The sequence below is a fragment of the Myotis myotis genome, unplaced genomic scaffold, assembly GCF_014108235.1.
Source record: "Myotis myotis isolate mMyoMyo1 unplaced genomic scaffold, mMyoMyo1.p scaffold_m19_p_15, whole genome shotgun sequence".
Taxonomy (NCBI): Eukaryota; Metazoa; Chordata; class Mammalia; order Chiroptera; family Vespertilionidae; genus Myotis; species Myotis myotis.
In genome coordinates this window covers 4632005-4647649 of record NW_023416319.1, presented here as the reverse complement: position 1 = coordinate 4647649, position 15645 = coordinate 4632005, and the positions used below count along the sequence as shown (strand labels likewise).

At 44.5% G+C, this 15645-nt stretch overlaps 2 protein-coding genes across 3 annotated transcripts in view; one reads left to right on the top strand and one right to left on the bottom strand.

Annotated features, from left to right (window-relative positions):
* The window catches only part of INPP5F (inositol polyphosphate-5-phosphatase F), an 85521-nt gene extending 80537 nt beyond the window's left edge, over nt 1–4984 (top strand). The window contains exon 20 of the mRNA XM_036335773.1: nt 3684–4984. Coding sequence (XP_036191666.1) covers nt 3684–3732 — 49 coding nt within the window. The 3' untranslated portion in view covers nt 3733–4984. The remainder of the gene's footprint in view (nt 1–3683) is intronic.
* Nucleotides 1–13594, bottom strand: part of LOC118669681 (minichromosome maintenance complex binding protein) — a 33588-nt gene extending 19994 nt beyond the window's left edge. For both annotated transcript variants that reach the window (XM_036335778.1, XM_036335779.1), the window contains exons 1-6: nt 13285–13594; nt 6515–6600; nt 5348–5488; nt 5196–5237; nt 2684–2785; nt 789–933 (exon numbers count right to left, since the gene is read on the bottom strand). In XM_036335778.1, the coding sequence (XP_036191671.1) occupies nt 789–933; nt 2684–2785; nt 5196–5237; nt 5348–5488; nt 6515–6600; nt 13285–13342 (574 nt within the window). In that variant the 5' untranslated portion in view covers nt 13343–13594. The remainder of the gene's footprint in view (nt 1–788; nt 934–2683; nt 2786–5195; nt 5238–5347; nt 5489–6514; nt 6601–13284) is intronic.
* Nucleotides 13595–15645: the final 2051 nt, after the last annotated feature.

Here is a 15645-nt window from a genome sequence, read left to right as displayed (position 1 = left end):
GCCTGAGGCTATCCGGCAAATGCCTCTGTGCAGGGCTTGGGCGGGGCGGGTGGGTCGCACGGGATCAACAGGGTGGGCCGGAGAGAGCAGTTATGGCTGCTCTCAGTCCTGTCCCCAAGGGCTCTGCCTCTCTGAGTCCCAGCAACCGCTGCAAACCTCGGAGAAAGCTGCACTCGCTCCGACCGAAGCCAGACAGTCCCGCTTCTCCCGTTTGAGTCTGGGTCCCTAAAGACTCGCCCGGATCTGGAGCTCAGAGTCTGCGACTCCCTCCCGATTGAAAACGCCAACCGCGCCCTCAGCCACCAGCCCGCTCTGCATGCACTCCGCACCTCAGTATTTGACTTCAGCACTGCGCCTCCTCTGAGTGTCTGTATGAGATTCTCTTTCCTCCTAGTTGTAGGACTTCCACTCAGCCAGCATTCCTGTAGTTCTGGGTGATGTCCGTTCTGTCTTTTAGTTTCACTTTTGAAGTGGTTGTTCGAGGCAGCAAACTCTGGCGTTAACCTATGCCGCCATCTTGGTTCTCCAAGACCCTTTTCAGCTAACCATTTGAGACCCTTAAAAACTGACAGCAGAGCAGCCACTTCTCCCTACTGGATGCCTAACTGCAGTCTGACCAGGGTACTGTAAAAACACACAGAACCAGCTACAAGTCTGATAACCGTGAAAGCAAGGTTGTCAAATCATTACCAGCTCCTAAACCTAGAACTGTATTATACAACAGCTCATTCTGAAAACCACCTAATGAGAGAACAGAAGTCTACAGAAAGTCTGTGAGCATACACTACCTGTTTGTTTGGCACCCGCATGCTGCTCTTTCTGTTTATTAGGCTGTAGGTCCATGTCTTCATCATCTTCATAACTCCTCTTGTGACGACTGGGAGTGTAAGATGTTGAAGGACTGACTCGAGCTTGGTTTGCATTAATATAGGCGTTAAATAAAAAGTTAAGAAAAAGACCACTATGTACTGAGGAATGTCCTAAGTTATGTTAATTATATGACTAATAAAAGATTGCTAATTTGGCAATTTGCTCAAAACAAAAATGTATTTTTTTAAAAGGCTGGACTTCCAGATTTGGTCATGAGAGGCTAATGGATTAATTTATGCCCCCTACCTACCGTTGCTGTAAGGAACTGTAACACTGGACAAAAGACATGAAGCAGCTATTTCTCTCTCTTTTTTTGTTTTGTTAATCCTCACCCAGCCGAGGACATTTTTCAATGATTTTTTTAGAGAGAGAGTGGAAGGGAGAGGAAGAGAGAGAGAGATGTGAGAGGGCCACAGCAATTGGCTGTCCCCCACACATGCCCCGACCAGGGCCGGGGATCGAGTCTATAACCAAGGTACATGACCTTGACTGGAATCAAAGCTGGGACCCTTCAGACTGTGGGCCGACACTCTATCCACTGAGACAAACTGGTTAGGGTCTGTTGTCAATCATTAGACAACAGGGAGAATAATGTTATGATCCTTGAATGAGTAATATACTGAGTGAACTCCACTTTATCCCCAACTCCCTCTAGGGGGCATTTTCTAAATCGCAACAAAAAAGAAGTGGAGACGCATCTCTTGCTGGGTAGAGACAACACAGACTGGTACTAGCGGGGAAGGAGTTCCCCTGTAGAAGACAGAAGAGGACCCAGAAATCGGTGCAGGTTACATTTGGGTCTTTGGCTGAATATAAAACAGCAGATGCACAAGGCCAGATTCCTTGAAGTGTAGCTAAGAACAGTTGCTGGCTGGCTAGGAGCTAAATGGAGGTTCTGGAAGTTGCACAACACTTAGAACTGGACCCTGCTGAACATTCCAGGCACTTAGGTGAGACCCAGAAATAGCACATGGCATGAGTAAGAACTATGTCCCATACAGCAAGTTACTCCAAACCCACCTTTATGAATCCCAAAACTAAGCTATGACATTCAAGAACAGGCATGAGGGAGGTATGGTGAAAAATCAGGACAGTGGTTGCAATCCTAGAAAAGGCAGAAAGGAACTTCCTGGAACTAGTTCTTCACTTTGGGGTATAAATCACTGACGTGTACTCTTAAAATCTATGCCTAAAAAATATTACTAACTAGAAATTTAAATTAAAAAAATAAAAATGAGCCCTAACTGGTTTGGCTCAGTGGATAGAGCGTTGGCCTGCGGACTGAAGGGTCCCAGGTTCGATTCTGGTCAAGGGCATGTGCCTTGGTTGCGGGCACATCCCCAGTAGGGGGTGTGCAGGATGCAGCTGATCAATATTTCTCTCTCATCGATGTTTCTAACTCTATCCTCCTCCCTTCCTCTCTGTAAAAAATCAATAAAAATATATTTAAAAAAAATAAAAAATAAAAATGAGATGAATAGTTTCCACAGTCACCTCTCAAAAGAACCAACATATTGTTTTCCCTTAAGAAAATTAGAATTAGTTGTAATTTAAAACTTTTTAACTTAATTATCATGGTACTCTTTTTTTTCAATATATTTAAATCTACTTTAATCTTTTAACAGTATTTCACTATAGGAATGTACCAATTTTATCACTTCTCAGGGATGAATACTTAGATTGCTTTATAGGGTTTTTTTCCAGTTAGCTTCACTAGGATAAAAAGACTAAGTTTTTAAAAACTCAATCTAAATTATAGTCTTTTCAATTAAAATACTCAAGGACCATATAAGAAAGTTCAGATAAAGGATATTTCTTTTACCCACACAGATTCCCCAGGCACTGGAACACAATAGAAATTCTGTCTTTCCAAAGTGGTAGTTCGTGGAGAGTTTAAATCAACTTCTTGTTGAGGCTGTGATGTACACAAAAGTATTTTTAAAAATTAAGAAAAACAAAACAATTAACTTAGCAACCACATTTTTATGCTATTTACCATAAAACCATAATAATTATTTCACACTGAGTAAACTGAATTAACAAGCAGCTAACTAAATCCAAACCATCATTTTTAAAAAGAAAACTGGCATAAAAATAATTTTGTGAGCAATAATCAATACTTTACCTTCCCTCAAATCAAAATACACAGCACCCTATGTTACAAAATTAAATCCTTTTAATAAACAGGGTGCTTTATTTTTTTTAAAGACAAAGCACATGGTAACCCCACTATCTCTTTCATAGAAAACATATCAGCCGAAACCGGTTTGGCTCAGTGGATAGAGCGTCGGCCTGCGGACTGAAAGGTCCCAGGTTCGATTCCGGTCAAGGGCATGTACCTGGGTTGCGGGCACATCCCCGGGTAGGGGATGTGCAGGAGGCAGCTGATCGATGTTTCTCTCTCATCGATGTTTCTAACTCTCTATCTCTCTCCCTTCCTCTCTGTAAAAAATCAATAAAATATATTAAAAAAAGAAAAAAAAGAAAACATATCAGAATCAGTCTATATAAAAGGAATTTAATGAAATACTCATAACAAGGTAGCTCTGAGATGCAATCCAAGTCTCAGCTATTATTCCCTAAAAAAAGCATATTCTCTATCTCATATATGCTTAGAAAGTGTTAAAGGACCCAATATGTAACATTTAAAAACTACTTTAATAAACACATAACTTTATAGTACAAAAAATCCTCTTAAAAATAAACTAAGATGTATATTTCATTTTGTAGAGGGGAAAAAAAAGGATCCAAAAGACATGAGGTTTGAGCCTGAGATCATATGTCTAAGCAGGGTTTTCTGTTTCTCTTTCCAGGCCTGACGTCCCCTTTTCCTGGGATGGTGCTTTTACGTATGAATCTTGAGCCACACGGTATGAACTATCTTTGCCTTTGGTAGTGTCACAGATGGACAGTCGCATCTATTTTAGTTTCCTACTCCCAGGTACTACGGTGACTGAGCTATAGTAAGCCTGCATTACTGTGTACCAGGAAAAGTTGTGTATTAAAATATTAGCCTCATATGAGGAGGGTTAGGGCTCCTAAATCAAAAGATGCAGTAAGCATTTAAAAGTTGATTCGTCAGACCTGGCAAACAGTTTACCTATGCAAACACCCTGAAAGAAAAACGACACTGGGAGACCTGAAGGTCATCATGTGTAAGATTAAACAATTCATCTTTCATGAGTCCACTTCTCTAGATAATTGTAGGAAGTTACATTTTTGTTTAATAAAATCTTTTCAGCAACCTTCCAAATTAGGGTTGTTTTTCTGTCCAGATTGGGCCAATGAACCAGAACACTTTAATTCAATGAGGAAGAACTTGTATGAATAAATGGGCTGGGATTAGGCTTTATAAACCAATCTCTTGAGGTTTGAGTAAGCAAGAGCCAGACTCCCAGAGTGAAAAAAGCCCTAGAAAACCTGATTTAAAAGGATGGTCTGCCAGGCAGAGAATTAGACCCAATGGCTCCACCGAGCGCCCACCTTTCTCCTGAGGCTCTGCCCAAGCTCCTGCCTCCTCCATCCCCACCTGGGACACTTGGCTTCTTTCCCAACATTTACAATTGCTGTTTCAATGGGACCACATGAAAAACACAGGGAGAGCAAATGATGGGAGACATTGGGGGCTGACATATCTATTTTGAAATGCTGATAATCTTTTTCTACTATTAAACTAGAAATAAATTTTAAACTGTTCCGTTATAATGCCAGGTATGTTGAACAGGTTTCTTTGTGAAATTAAATTTAATTATGCGTGTTGTTCATGATCAGAAAAGCAGTTGTTTAAAATGGAGATATACTGTGTTCCACTGTAACTGCTTAATATTAAGTTTCTACCTCAAGACTGTCCCATTCACAACTATAATTGCACCAGGATCTGCCTTCTTACCCTTCCCATCACTGATATGTAAGATAGCACCCAGTGCTTCCTTTCATCAAAGAAGGATTAAGTTTATTAAAAACTATTTTCTTTCCAGGGAAAGAGAGCAGAACTTGATCCAACTTAATTAAGCAAGTGTTAAGCCCTCAGTTAATCTTCCACTTTCATTTTTTAAAGAATTTATCACAACCTGTAATTTTTTTAACCAAATACATAGATACTGAGAAAAGAAACAAATTAGTTTTGTCATTTATAACATTCTACATTCTAAGAGATTTTTAGAAGACCAAAAATATAACAGAGAAAATATGAGCAAAAGCACTCCACATGACTTCTCAGAATTTATTTATACAAAGATAAATTCAAGATAAACCAAAAGAAATAAATTCTCCTCTTAGGGAAAAATTCTTATTAAAAATGTTTTATAGATCTTAAAAATACATACCCCACATTCTGCTATATCTCTATATTTTCCAAAATGAAGGACCTATGACCCAAAACAAAGGATAAGAGTATTATAGCAATACATCTAATTCAAAAATACCAAAAAAACACTAATTATAAACAGAAAGTTCCACGATAAAAAGCCATACATACACGTGCTTTTGTGTTTCGGTTCACCGTTTCATAAACTCCCATGTAAAACTCAGGGTCAAACATGTCCTGAATCATGCAACGAAACTTCACAAAACTGTTAGGTTTCAAATAATGAAGAGGAACCTCATTCAATGACGGTACCTTAAAGGAAAATGAACATGGCAGTCTGTCTATAAAACATTACGCTCAAATACACACATAAGACTTTATATCCTATCCACACCCAAACCGCAACTCAGGCACAAAAATCAGCCCCATTAGGAAGCCAATGTTCTCAAGAGTCAACATAACTGCTGACAAGAATACCTCCGAGTTCTTCCAACTTTGTGTAATGGCATTTGACTACAGTGTAAAAATAAATGCTTTTCCTTCTGAACACTTTCTGAGTAGCAGAAAGGCATTTGTTTTATTGAGTTCTTCTTTTAAGACTAGTACATACTGCCCTGTCCGGGGAGGCTCAGTTAGCTGGAGTGTCATCGTGTGTACACCAAAGGGCTGCAGGTTCAATCCCCAGTCAGGGCGGCACCTGACTGATGTTTCTCTCTCGCACTGATGTTTTATTCTCTCTTTTTTTTTGATATTTTTATTGGTTTCAGAGAGAAAGGGAGAGGGAGAGAGAGAGATAGAAACATCAAGAATGAGAGAGAATAATTGATCGGCTGCCTCCTGCATGCCCCCTACTGGGGATTGAGCCCGCAACCCAGGCATGTGTCCTTGACTGGAATTGAACCCAGGACCCTTCAGTCAGCAGGCTGACGCTCTCTCCACTGAGCCAAACCAGCCAGGGTGATGTTTTATTCTCTCTCTTTCCCCCTTCCTCTCTTTAAAAAGCAATAAAAAAAAATTTTTTTTAAAGACTAGTACATGCCAATTTTTTTAAATAAATAATAATCAAAGCTCACAACTACCAATTTTTTTGTCTTAGAAAGTAACATGGTCAGTTACTGCCATCTAGAGGCCCCAATACAGAAACATTTAATTGCTTGATTTTAAATTTAAGTTGTAAAAGAGACCAAAATCTTTTAATATATATGTACGTACGGCACTTAAGGCAGAAGGCAGTACACATTAATTTATATATTTTAAAATTATATATAGATTACAACTCTACTGAGAGAACTGGAAGTCAGCCCAACCATCTTCCCCCACAAAGAGCAATAAACTTACCCATTTAGGAGCATTATTTTCTTTCAGCTTTTCCTTAAAATATTCAATTACTTTCTTCTCCCAGTCAGGATTAACTCCATTTTGGGCTGAAAGACAAATACACTTTTCAAAGGTCAAGCTACACTACACAATAATAGGCTGTTCAGGTAAGTGGCACATTCAAGACAAGAAGCTGCCCACCGCAGGCTGGCTCTACACACCAGGGCGTGATGCCTCCTGCGGGTTCTCAGGGGCCAAGGACTGGCTGCAACGCCCACAAAGAGGGGGCACCCAGGCAAAGCAGCACCTCCAGCAGCCTTTGCACAGCGCACGGCTCTCTGAAAACACTTCTCTACAGACTGAAATGAAGAGCTGGGGTTGTTGCTGTTCTTCTGAATTTTCTATTTTGGAATAAATGTTTCAAAAGGACGCATGACTAGCACAAAGAACACCTGTATCTTTGCTTCATTTGCTTTCTCATTTGCTCTCTCATGTACACTTTTCTGACCCATTTGAGATTAAGCTGCACATATCACAGATTTTTAACTTTAAGTAGTTCAATGTGTTTCCTAACAATAGATCACAGTACTGTCCATCGACCTCAGAAGTTAAAAATTGATATACTTTTTATTTAATCAACCGTCCATATTCCAACTTGTCATCTGACCCAAAATATCCTTTATTGCATTTTACCCCTTCAGTACAGAACCCTGCCTAGCATCACATATTGCTTCCAGCTACCATGTACCTTTAATCTAGACCAGTTCCTATCTTTATGGCATTCATATTTAAGAATACAGGCCTTTAAAAAATAGAATGCCCATCATTTTGATTTTGTCTGATGTTTTCTTAGATTAACTGCAGGTATGTGTTATAAGTCAGATTTCTACATAAGTGATGCTGATGCTGTGTTTGCAACACTATTATCTAGAGCAGGGGTGGGCAAACTTTTTGACTAAACTGGACCGGAGGGCCGGAACAAAAGCATGGATGGAGTGTTTATGTGAACTAATATAAATTCAAAGTAAATATCATTACATAAAAGGGTACGGTCTTTTTTCCCAATAGTTTTATTCATTTCAAACGGGCAGGATCCGGGCCATAGTTTGCCCACGGCTGATCTAGAGGCTGATGATGTTCCTCTCTCATCGCTGTTTCCATCTCTCCCTCTCCCTTCCTCTCTCTAAAAATCAATGAAAACATATTTTTTTAAAAAATACATCTTCCAATCTATGAACTCTCCCAAGGGAGAAAACATAAAGAAGCCTACATATGAATTCTTCCAGACTCTGTGTCTTTTCCCAGTTACGTATCCTCACTGTGCTGCTGTAATAAATCTTAGCCATGTGTACATCTATACACTGATTCACGGGTCCTAGTGAATCTCTAAGGCCAGGCATGTATCAATAGTTCATTTATTTTTATTGTTAAATAGTATTCCACTATATAGCTGAACCATTAATTTGTTTGTCCAATTAGCTATTGAAGGACAGATTTTCCCCAGGTTTTGATAACTAAGAACAAAACAACTATAAACATGTGCATATAGGTTTTTGTGTGAACATAAGCCTTCATTTCTCTGGACAAAAACCGAGGAATTGGACAGTTGGGTATATTGGAAATGTGTGATTAACTTTGTGATTGACTTTTCCAGAGTGGCTTCTTCATTTTGCTTTCTCACTGGCAATGTATAAGAATCTAGCTGTTTGTATCCTTGCCAGTACTTGCTATTGTCACTATTGTTTTTTCCCAATTGTAGTTGTTCTAATAGGTGCATAATAGCTCATCGTGGTTTAATCTGCATTTCCCTAGTGGCTAACAATACTGAACTGGTAAAGTGTCTATTTAAATCTTTTGCTCCTTTTTAAAATTGGGTTATCATTGTATTTTTTTAAATAATCTGGATACAAGTTCTTTTATGAGATGTATGATTTTCAAAAAACATTCTCCCAGTTCATAATTTGTCTTTTCAGTCTCCTAATAAATATCTTTGGCATAACAAAAGGTTTTAATTTATTTAATCCTCACGCAATGAGAATATTTTTTCCACTGATTTTTAGAAAAGGAAAAGGATGGGAGACGGGAGAGAGAAAGAAACATCGATGCATTAATTGGTTGCCTCCTAGTGGCGCCCCAACCAGGGGTGGAGGATTAAACCTGCAACCAAGATATGTGCCATTGACCGGGGAATTGAACCGGTCCACGGGCTGATGCTCTAACCACTGAGAAAACTGGTCAAAGAAAAAAGTGTTTAATTTTGATGATGCCCAATTTATAAAGTTTTTGTTTTATGTACTGTGTATGTATAAGAATTCCCTGTGAAATCCTGGGTCTTATGGTATGGTATTTCTTTTTGGGGTGATCTAAATGATAGTGATTGCACACCACTGTAATATATTAAAAACCAATGAACTTACATTTTAAAGTGGTGAATATTATGAGTTACACCTCAATGAAAATTTTTGCAAAGAAAAAAGAACTAAAAGTAAGAACAGTTAAAAGTGGTTACCTCAGTACAGGAAGTAATAGTGCTATGTTTTTTGTAACCATGTGCCAGCTATTATGTAATGAGTTAAAAACCGCATATATCCATATTTATGCCTTTTGCCATAGCAGCCCAATCCATTCTTCTCTGAGAACTTTGCCCGCCTGCGCACCCCCTCCCCGCCCCCCCACAGTCATGACTGCCTACATAGCATAGCTGTGCTCTGGCCATAACTGACTAGTGTAGGAGTGAACTCCTGACTCCATACTAGGCCAGGCCAATCAGTTTCTCTAACCCTGGAATCTGGGATTAAATGGGAGGTGCTAACTAGTGTGGGTTGAAACTATGAACAAGTGAATGTGGGAGCTATGTGGAGAAGAGATAAAGTTGGACTGGATTCTTGCTAGTTTCCCAGTTCCTGATCCGCTCATTAGTCTCTTTGGATACCAAGCCACTCTCCTGTGTTTTGGGGTTCCACAGCCTCACTGTGGGGCACGGCTACAGTGTCTTGGCCAGGTTCAAGCCTCGGACTAATGAAAGGACAGGGTCCTCTCATTGCCACGTGCAAGTCCCAGCTGGAGGGCAGGGCCCTCCCAGCACAATTATAGCCAACGGCCATAGTTGTAAGCTTGAACCTATGATCCAAACACGTGGCCACGTGCCTGTGCGATAGAGTTCAGGTGCATGTAGTTGAGTGGGGTTGAAACTCACAAGAATGCTGTAAACACCCTGATCACGCCCTTACTTTGCCTCGTGGCATTTGCTATAAAACAGGGGTCCTCAAACTTTTTAAACAGGGGGCCAATTCACTGTCCCACAGACCGTTCGAGGGCCGGACTATAGTTTAAAAAAAAACTATGAACAAATTCCTATGCACACTGCACATATCTTATTTTGAAGTAAAAAAACAAAACGGGAACAAATATAATATTTGTATTTGCATGTGGCCCGCGGGCCGTAGTTTGAGGACCCCTGCTATAAAATAAAGACACGGCTTGTGGGCGCTGGCGCTGTCTCATCAGGGAGCAGCGTCCCACCGAGACCCAGCTTTCATTCTCTTGTCTGTCTTTTCTCAATCCTTTCACCCCCCCACTCAGGATCACCTTTGGCCGTAACACTCATAATAGATTTCTTCTTATCAGTGGCCTACTAAAGGTGCGATGGCAGGAGAAATCCAAGGTGGGTACAAACAAAAGGGTATTAATTGCCTGTTTAGAATTATGGTGACAATAAAAAGGCATACCAACTTTCAATTTTCTTACTGCTTTAAATTCTCTAAAATACTAGAAAATACTCCTTCCTCCCCTCCTTTACACACCACTGCTCTTTTGTACGAGATACGCTAGTTCTAACTCTATCAGATACAACCAAAGTTCCTTGAATATAACCAAAAATAATGATCTTGACTCAACCAACAATTTAAAAACAATAAAAGAAGTCAGAGTTGACAAGCATCCCTACTTCTGAAATTAACAGCGGTTATTCAAGTTTTTAATAAATTTAAATGAAGAAAATTTCTTTTAAATAAAAAATGATTGAAAGAGAAGTGTACAAAACTTTCTTTTTTGAAGATTCCTGCCTTTGCTTAAGGAAAGCTATCTGCTATGGATCACGAATTGAGCAATAGCGGGGGGACTGACTCCAGCATTATGCCCATGACAGAGCCCAACAGAAATCTGCAGAACTAAAGCATTCCTAAATCTTAATTTAAGCCTTGGACCTCAATGGCCTGCATATAAAATCTTTTAGAAACTGGAACTGAAACATTAAATGCATTTTATGAAGGCTTGCAGAAAAGCCTTTACATATGAACAACTGTATTATGGCAAATACAAATGCAAGGTTGGTTCACAAAGATTAATTAAGACTCATATAGTTATGAGTAGCAACTCACAGAATTTCAAAGTTTCTTATCTGAGCCAAGAAGAAAGAATTAGGATTTGTATGTAAAAGTAATTCATATGGGGCACACCCTCAAATTCTCTGAATCAATATAAGGTCTGCCAGGACTGCCCTAAGTTTGAGATGTGTGGTCCAGAAACCATCCACTGCCTCTGTTCAACTGTCACCAGCACTTTCGTTGCACAAAACATATTCCAGGCAATTAGGATATTGCCCGTGAATCAGGCAGCTACAGGCCAAGACTGCTCAGAGTCAAGATCCAGCAAAGGAACCCAAAACAAGTACTTTCAACAGCCTGCTGCTTTACATGCTCATTTCCAGGACACACAGGGTCCTGGAGTAACTGGGAGCAGAAGTACTTAAGTTCCCAAAGGAAGAGTAAGATTCAGCCAGGAGAGTGAAGTGGGATGGGAAGGAGGGACCAGGCAAAAGGAAACAGCTGATGCAGAAGGCCGAAGGCCAGGCTCACAGTCAAAGTGAAAGAGTTCAACATGAGGGGCAACATGAGGTCTGAGAGTGAGGCAGGGGTGGAACCAAAACTACAAAGACGTGCTGCCTTATTCTTCTGTCTGGGGGAGGAGGGGTGGGGGGAATGGATTTAAACAATTTCCGACTAAAGCAAAAAGAGTTTAGAAGTTAACACCTGACATACTTCTCACACAAACATACCCATAGTGCTGTTTTATAAAGGTATTCAATACATTCCGTGACAGGAAAACACAGCAAAAATATGTATATACTATACTTCAGAACAGCTTCTACAAAACCACGACAACCCAATATTAGTTTTTTCTCTGTAAGACACAACCTATATAGGAACAAATTATACTTGGGGGGGGGGGGGGAGAGGGGGTATCAAGGTCCAGGTCCCCACAATTCACAAAATTTTCCAACTACTGTAAAGCCAGTATTTTATAACCAAATTATATCATTTCTGTACCATGATGAGATGTGCCCCTTAGGATTATACACACTGAGACAAAATCTGATACAAACATATTCAAATCTCTATCAAATATAATCTTATTGGTTCAGCATAACTAGGATATGAGGTATTTCTCATAAGTAAATTTTCTAAAGATCAGTAACTGGAACTGCACCCATTAAGCACCGAAAGTTTATACTTTTGAAGGATTTTTCAGATAAAGTATCTATGAGTCTGTACCCTGATAAACCGACTATGCAATTTAACCTTCACTCCACATTTTGGGGCCATTATTTTGGGTATCAATTACGGGTTCCAGTATCATGAACATCAATTACTAGGATCTGGTGGAGGGATATTTGCCCCTTCCTCAAAGCACCCTTGATGGATATGATTTTTTTTTTTTTGGGGGGGGGGGGTGGTGTCTAGTCTAGTTTTTAAAATACAGGTATACAGTTTCCACTTCTTCTTCATCAGGTTGTCAGCGTTCACTGGTTTCCAGGGGGATGCATGCGTACCCGGGATGTCTTCTCATTTGCTGCCTCTAGTTTCAGGCTGCGAAACCAGGTAACTAAACGAGTTCCAATTATAGGGACCGTGATCGAGGGCTGCAACGCAGCCACTTCACACCACCAGCTTTGGCCCCGGGGAGCATTCAGCTTCTGACGGGTGGTTCTCCGCGATACCCCACGAGGCACGAGGCTTTCCAGGAGCTAAGGCCACTCTCCCGTCTAAGTGACTTGCGGGCGGCCAGGTGCTAGGGCTCCCCTTCCGCCAGGGGTTTCCCACGCGTTTGCCTCCGCTCCTGGCCGCGGCCGAGTTAACCGTCAACACCCTTCCCTGACCCCCCCGCGCCCCGAGCAGAAGAGCAGCCGTCACAGCACCTGCAACTGCGATGCCCCGCGTGTGCGCGTCTCCAGCGGGGGCTCGGGAGCTCGGCCCGCGGAGCGGCCCCGGGCAGGGTCTGCCGTCGCCCTCACAGAAGCGGGAAGCGGTCCCAGCCCGGCTCATCCCGAGCGGGGAGGCTGGGTCTCGGCGGCCCGTGCCAACTCGGGCGGCGAGCGGCCGGCGCCCCGCCACACCGGAAGTTTTGAAATATCCCGCAGGCTCCCCGGCGAAGGGCGCTCCTCGCCCCGTCCCGGCGGGCCCTCCGCGGCTTCCGGGACCCCTCCGAGCCCGGCCGCCCGCCCGCCCGCCCGCCCGCCCGCGGGCTCGGGCCCCGGCGGGGCAGGCAGGGAGCGCCGCCGTCAATCACGGCCGGCCGGCCGCCCGCTCCTCGCGGCGTCCCCGTGGCCGCCGGCGGACCGCGAATCCGGCAGGTGGGAGGCACCTGCGGCCCGGCTCGGGGACGGGGTCTCGGCGCCGGCGGCGCGGTCCGTCTGGGCCGCGCGAGCCCCCGAGGTCGCCCCGCGCGGGCCCGGCCCCCGGCTCGCCCAGTCGGCCGCCGCCCGGCCCGGCCCGCCCCGCGCCGCCACTCACCGAAGAAGCCCTGCACGATCCCGAGCGGGTGGCTCAGCCAGTCCTCCCCGCACGGCATCTCGCCGAGCGGCGTCCCGCGCCGCGGCGCCTCCTCAGGGGCTCGGCCGCTCCTCGCCCTCCCACGCAGGGCGACACGCGTGGCGCGGGCCGCCGGGCCTCAGGGGACCGCGGCGGTGGCGGCGGCCGCCCGGGAGCTGCCGGCCACGGGAAGGCGGCGCGTCCGGGCCCCCAACCTCCACTTCGCACAATGGCGGGAAATAGGCGCCGCCGACCGCGCTGCTGCCGACCTGGGTGGAGCTCGCGCGGAAGGGGCGGCGGGCGCGCGCGGCGCGGCCCCGCGCACGAGGAGGCGGGGCGGCCGGCGGGCCCGGGGGCGGGGCGGGCCGCGACGCGACGGCAGCGCGCCGCCATCTTGGAAGCGGGCGGAGGGACGGGCAGGCCGGCCTCGGGGAGGCTGTGGCGCGGCGCCCGGCGTCCCGGCCCGGCGGGCAGAGCCGCGTTGCTCTTCGACACCCGGCGCCAAAGCGACGAGGGCGACACCAAGTCCCACTAATTAGTTCCCGGCGCGCGGCCGCGCTCGGGGCGGAGGCACCGCAGCCCCGAGGCGCAGCCCAGACACCCCCCTCCGAAACGACTCCGGGCAAAACTAATGGGTGCAGCAGCCCTCGGGCCCGCCCACCTCCCCCCCACACCCATGTCTGCACTCACAGAAGATCACATCTATGATCACCTTTCAATGAGGAAGTTTGGGAAATGTCCAAGTTCACTTTGTTTAGCCTGGCCTGGAAGGGGCCAGTCTCATCGACTGGAAATGGGGCATGTGCACGGGTTGTGTGTGTGTTGGGGGGGGGGGGGGGGTGATGGGAACGGAGTCTTGAAAGCGGGAAAAGAAGGGAACTCGGGGCTCCAGCCCTCCTTAGGGCCGAGGGGGGTCCCTGCATTTCCCGCTGTGACCTGATTAATTGGCACATTGGGTTACACACCCGGCTCTTGTGAGTCTGCGTGAGTTGACAAAATCGAGTTGCAAATCCAGAGCATTACCACCACGTTCTCACGCATTCATTTGTTGAGCGGAGAGGGTTGCCAAGTCCCTGGTAGTAAATGGAGACGTCTCATATTTTAGCTTCATGGCAAATCACAGTCGACCTTTGAACAATACGGGTTTGAACTACTTGGGTCTTCTTATACTGGGATTTTTTTTTTTTTCAATGAATATACAGTTGGCCCTTCATATCCCCAGGTTTTGCATCCTCAGGTTCAACCACCTGCGGACCGAAAAGAGTAGGCATGTAGATAGACGTGAGAAGAGCAGGAACAATAGGCCAGGTACAGAAGTCACCAGAGCAGAAAGCCCCAGGTACCAGCAACCGGACAAACTAGGCTGGGACCTCGCTCCAGGGTGACCGTGCCTCCCCTCGAATATCCTGGTCATGTGATAGCCCCCCTTAAAGGAGGAACAGGGGGACTGAAGAGTAGCCTCACAGGACTCCCATACAAGTCCTTGCAGGACCACTCCCTTCAGCATCAAGTCCTCAGGACGTGAGGTTCTGACCCACATCAAGTCATCTTTTTTTTTTTCTTTCCTTTTTTTTTTTTGCACATCAAGTAATCTTAAGAACAAAGCCTCGGGTCTGCTGAGTTTTTGGTCAAACTAGAGATGACACTTAGGCCACAGATTTGTTTCAGCTCAGGACCCAGAAAAGCAGCAAAACCAGATGAAGGGACACCTTAGCTGACATCAGGCTCAGATGCAATGACTAATAACCCTCCCTTAGCACTGGCCAATCAGTAGAGACCACACCCTGAAAGGACAGACCTGGAAAAGCTGATGGATATTCTATTGAGATCCTCCCCTGGGATCTCCCCTAAGACCCCACCTTTAAAGAGGGGATAAAAACACTTAGGACCAAGGACCCAGTGTGTTTTCTCTCTCTCTCTCTCTCTCTCTCTCTCTCTCTCTCAACCTCCTCTTTCCCCTTTTCCTTCTCTGAGGCACATCTTTCTGCCCTTCTTTTTCCTAAGCAACAAGGGCCCTTCTTCTGCTTTTGTAACTCAGTTCCTGAGCCCATGCAGCCCAGCTGGCTCAGTTTTGTTTTTTTTTACCGCTGTGACTTTCTAAATAAACTTTCTCTTATAATTTGAGTTCCTTGGCTCTGAATTCTTTTTTTACTGAACTCAAGTACTGAGGTTGCTGAATTGAGGTCTGATAACAACCTGGTGCCATTTCACCGCTAACAGGACAGTATTTTCAATCTGGTTGGAAATCTGCGATGCAGACAGCCAACTGTATGCATTGTTCTACACCATCTCATCTATATATATAAAAGGCTAAGTGACCGACCGTACATCCATCTGACCATC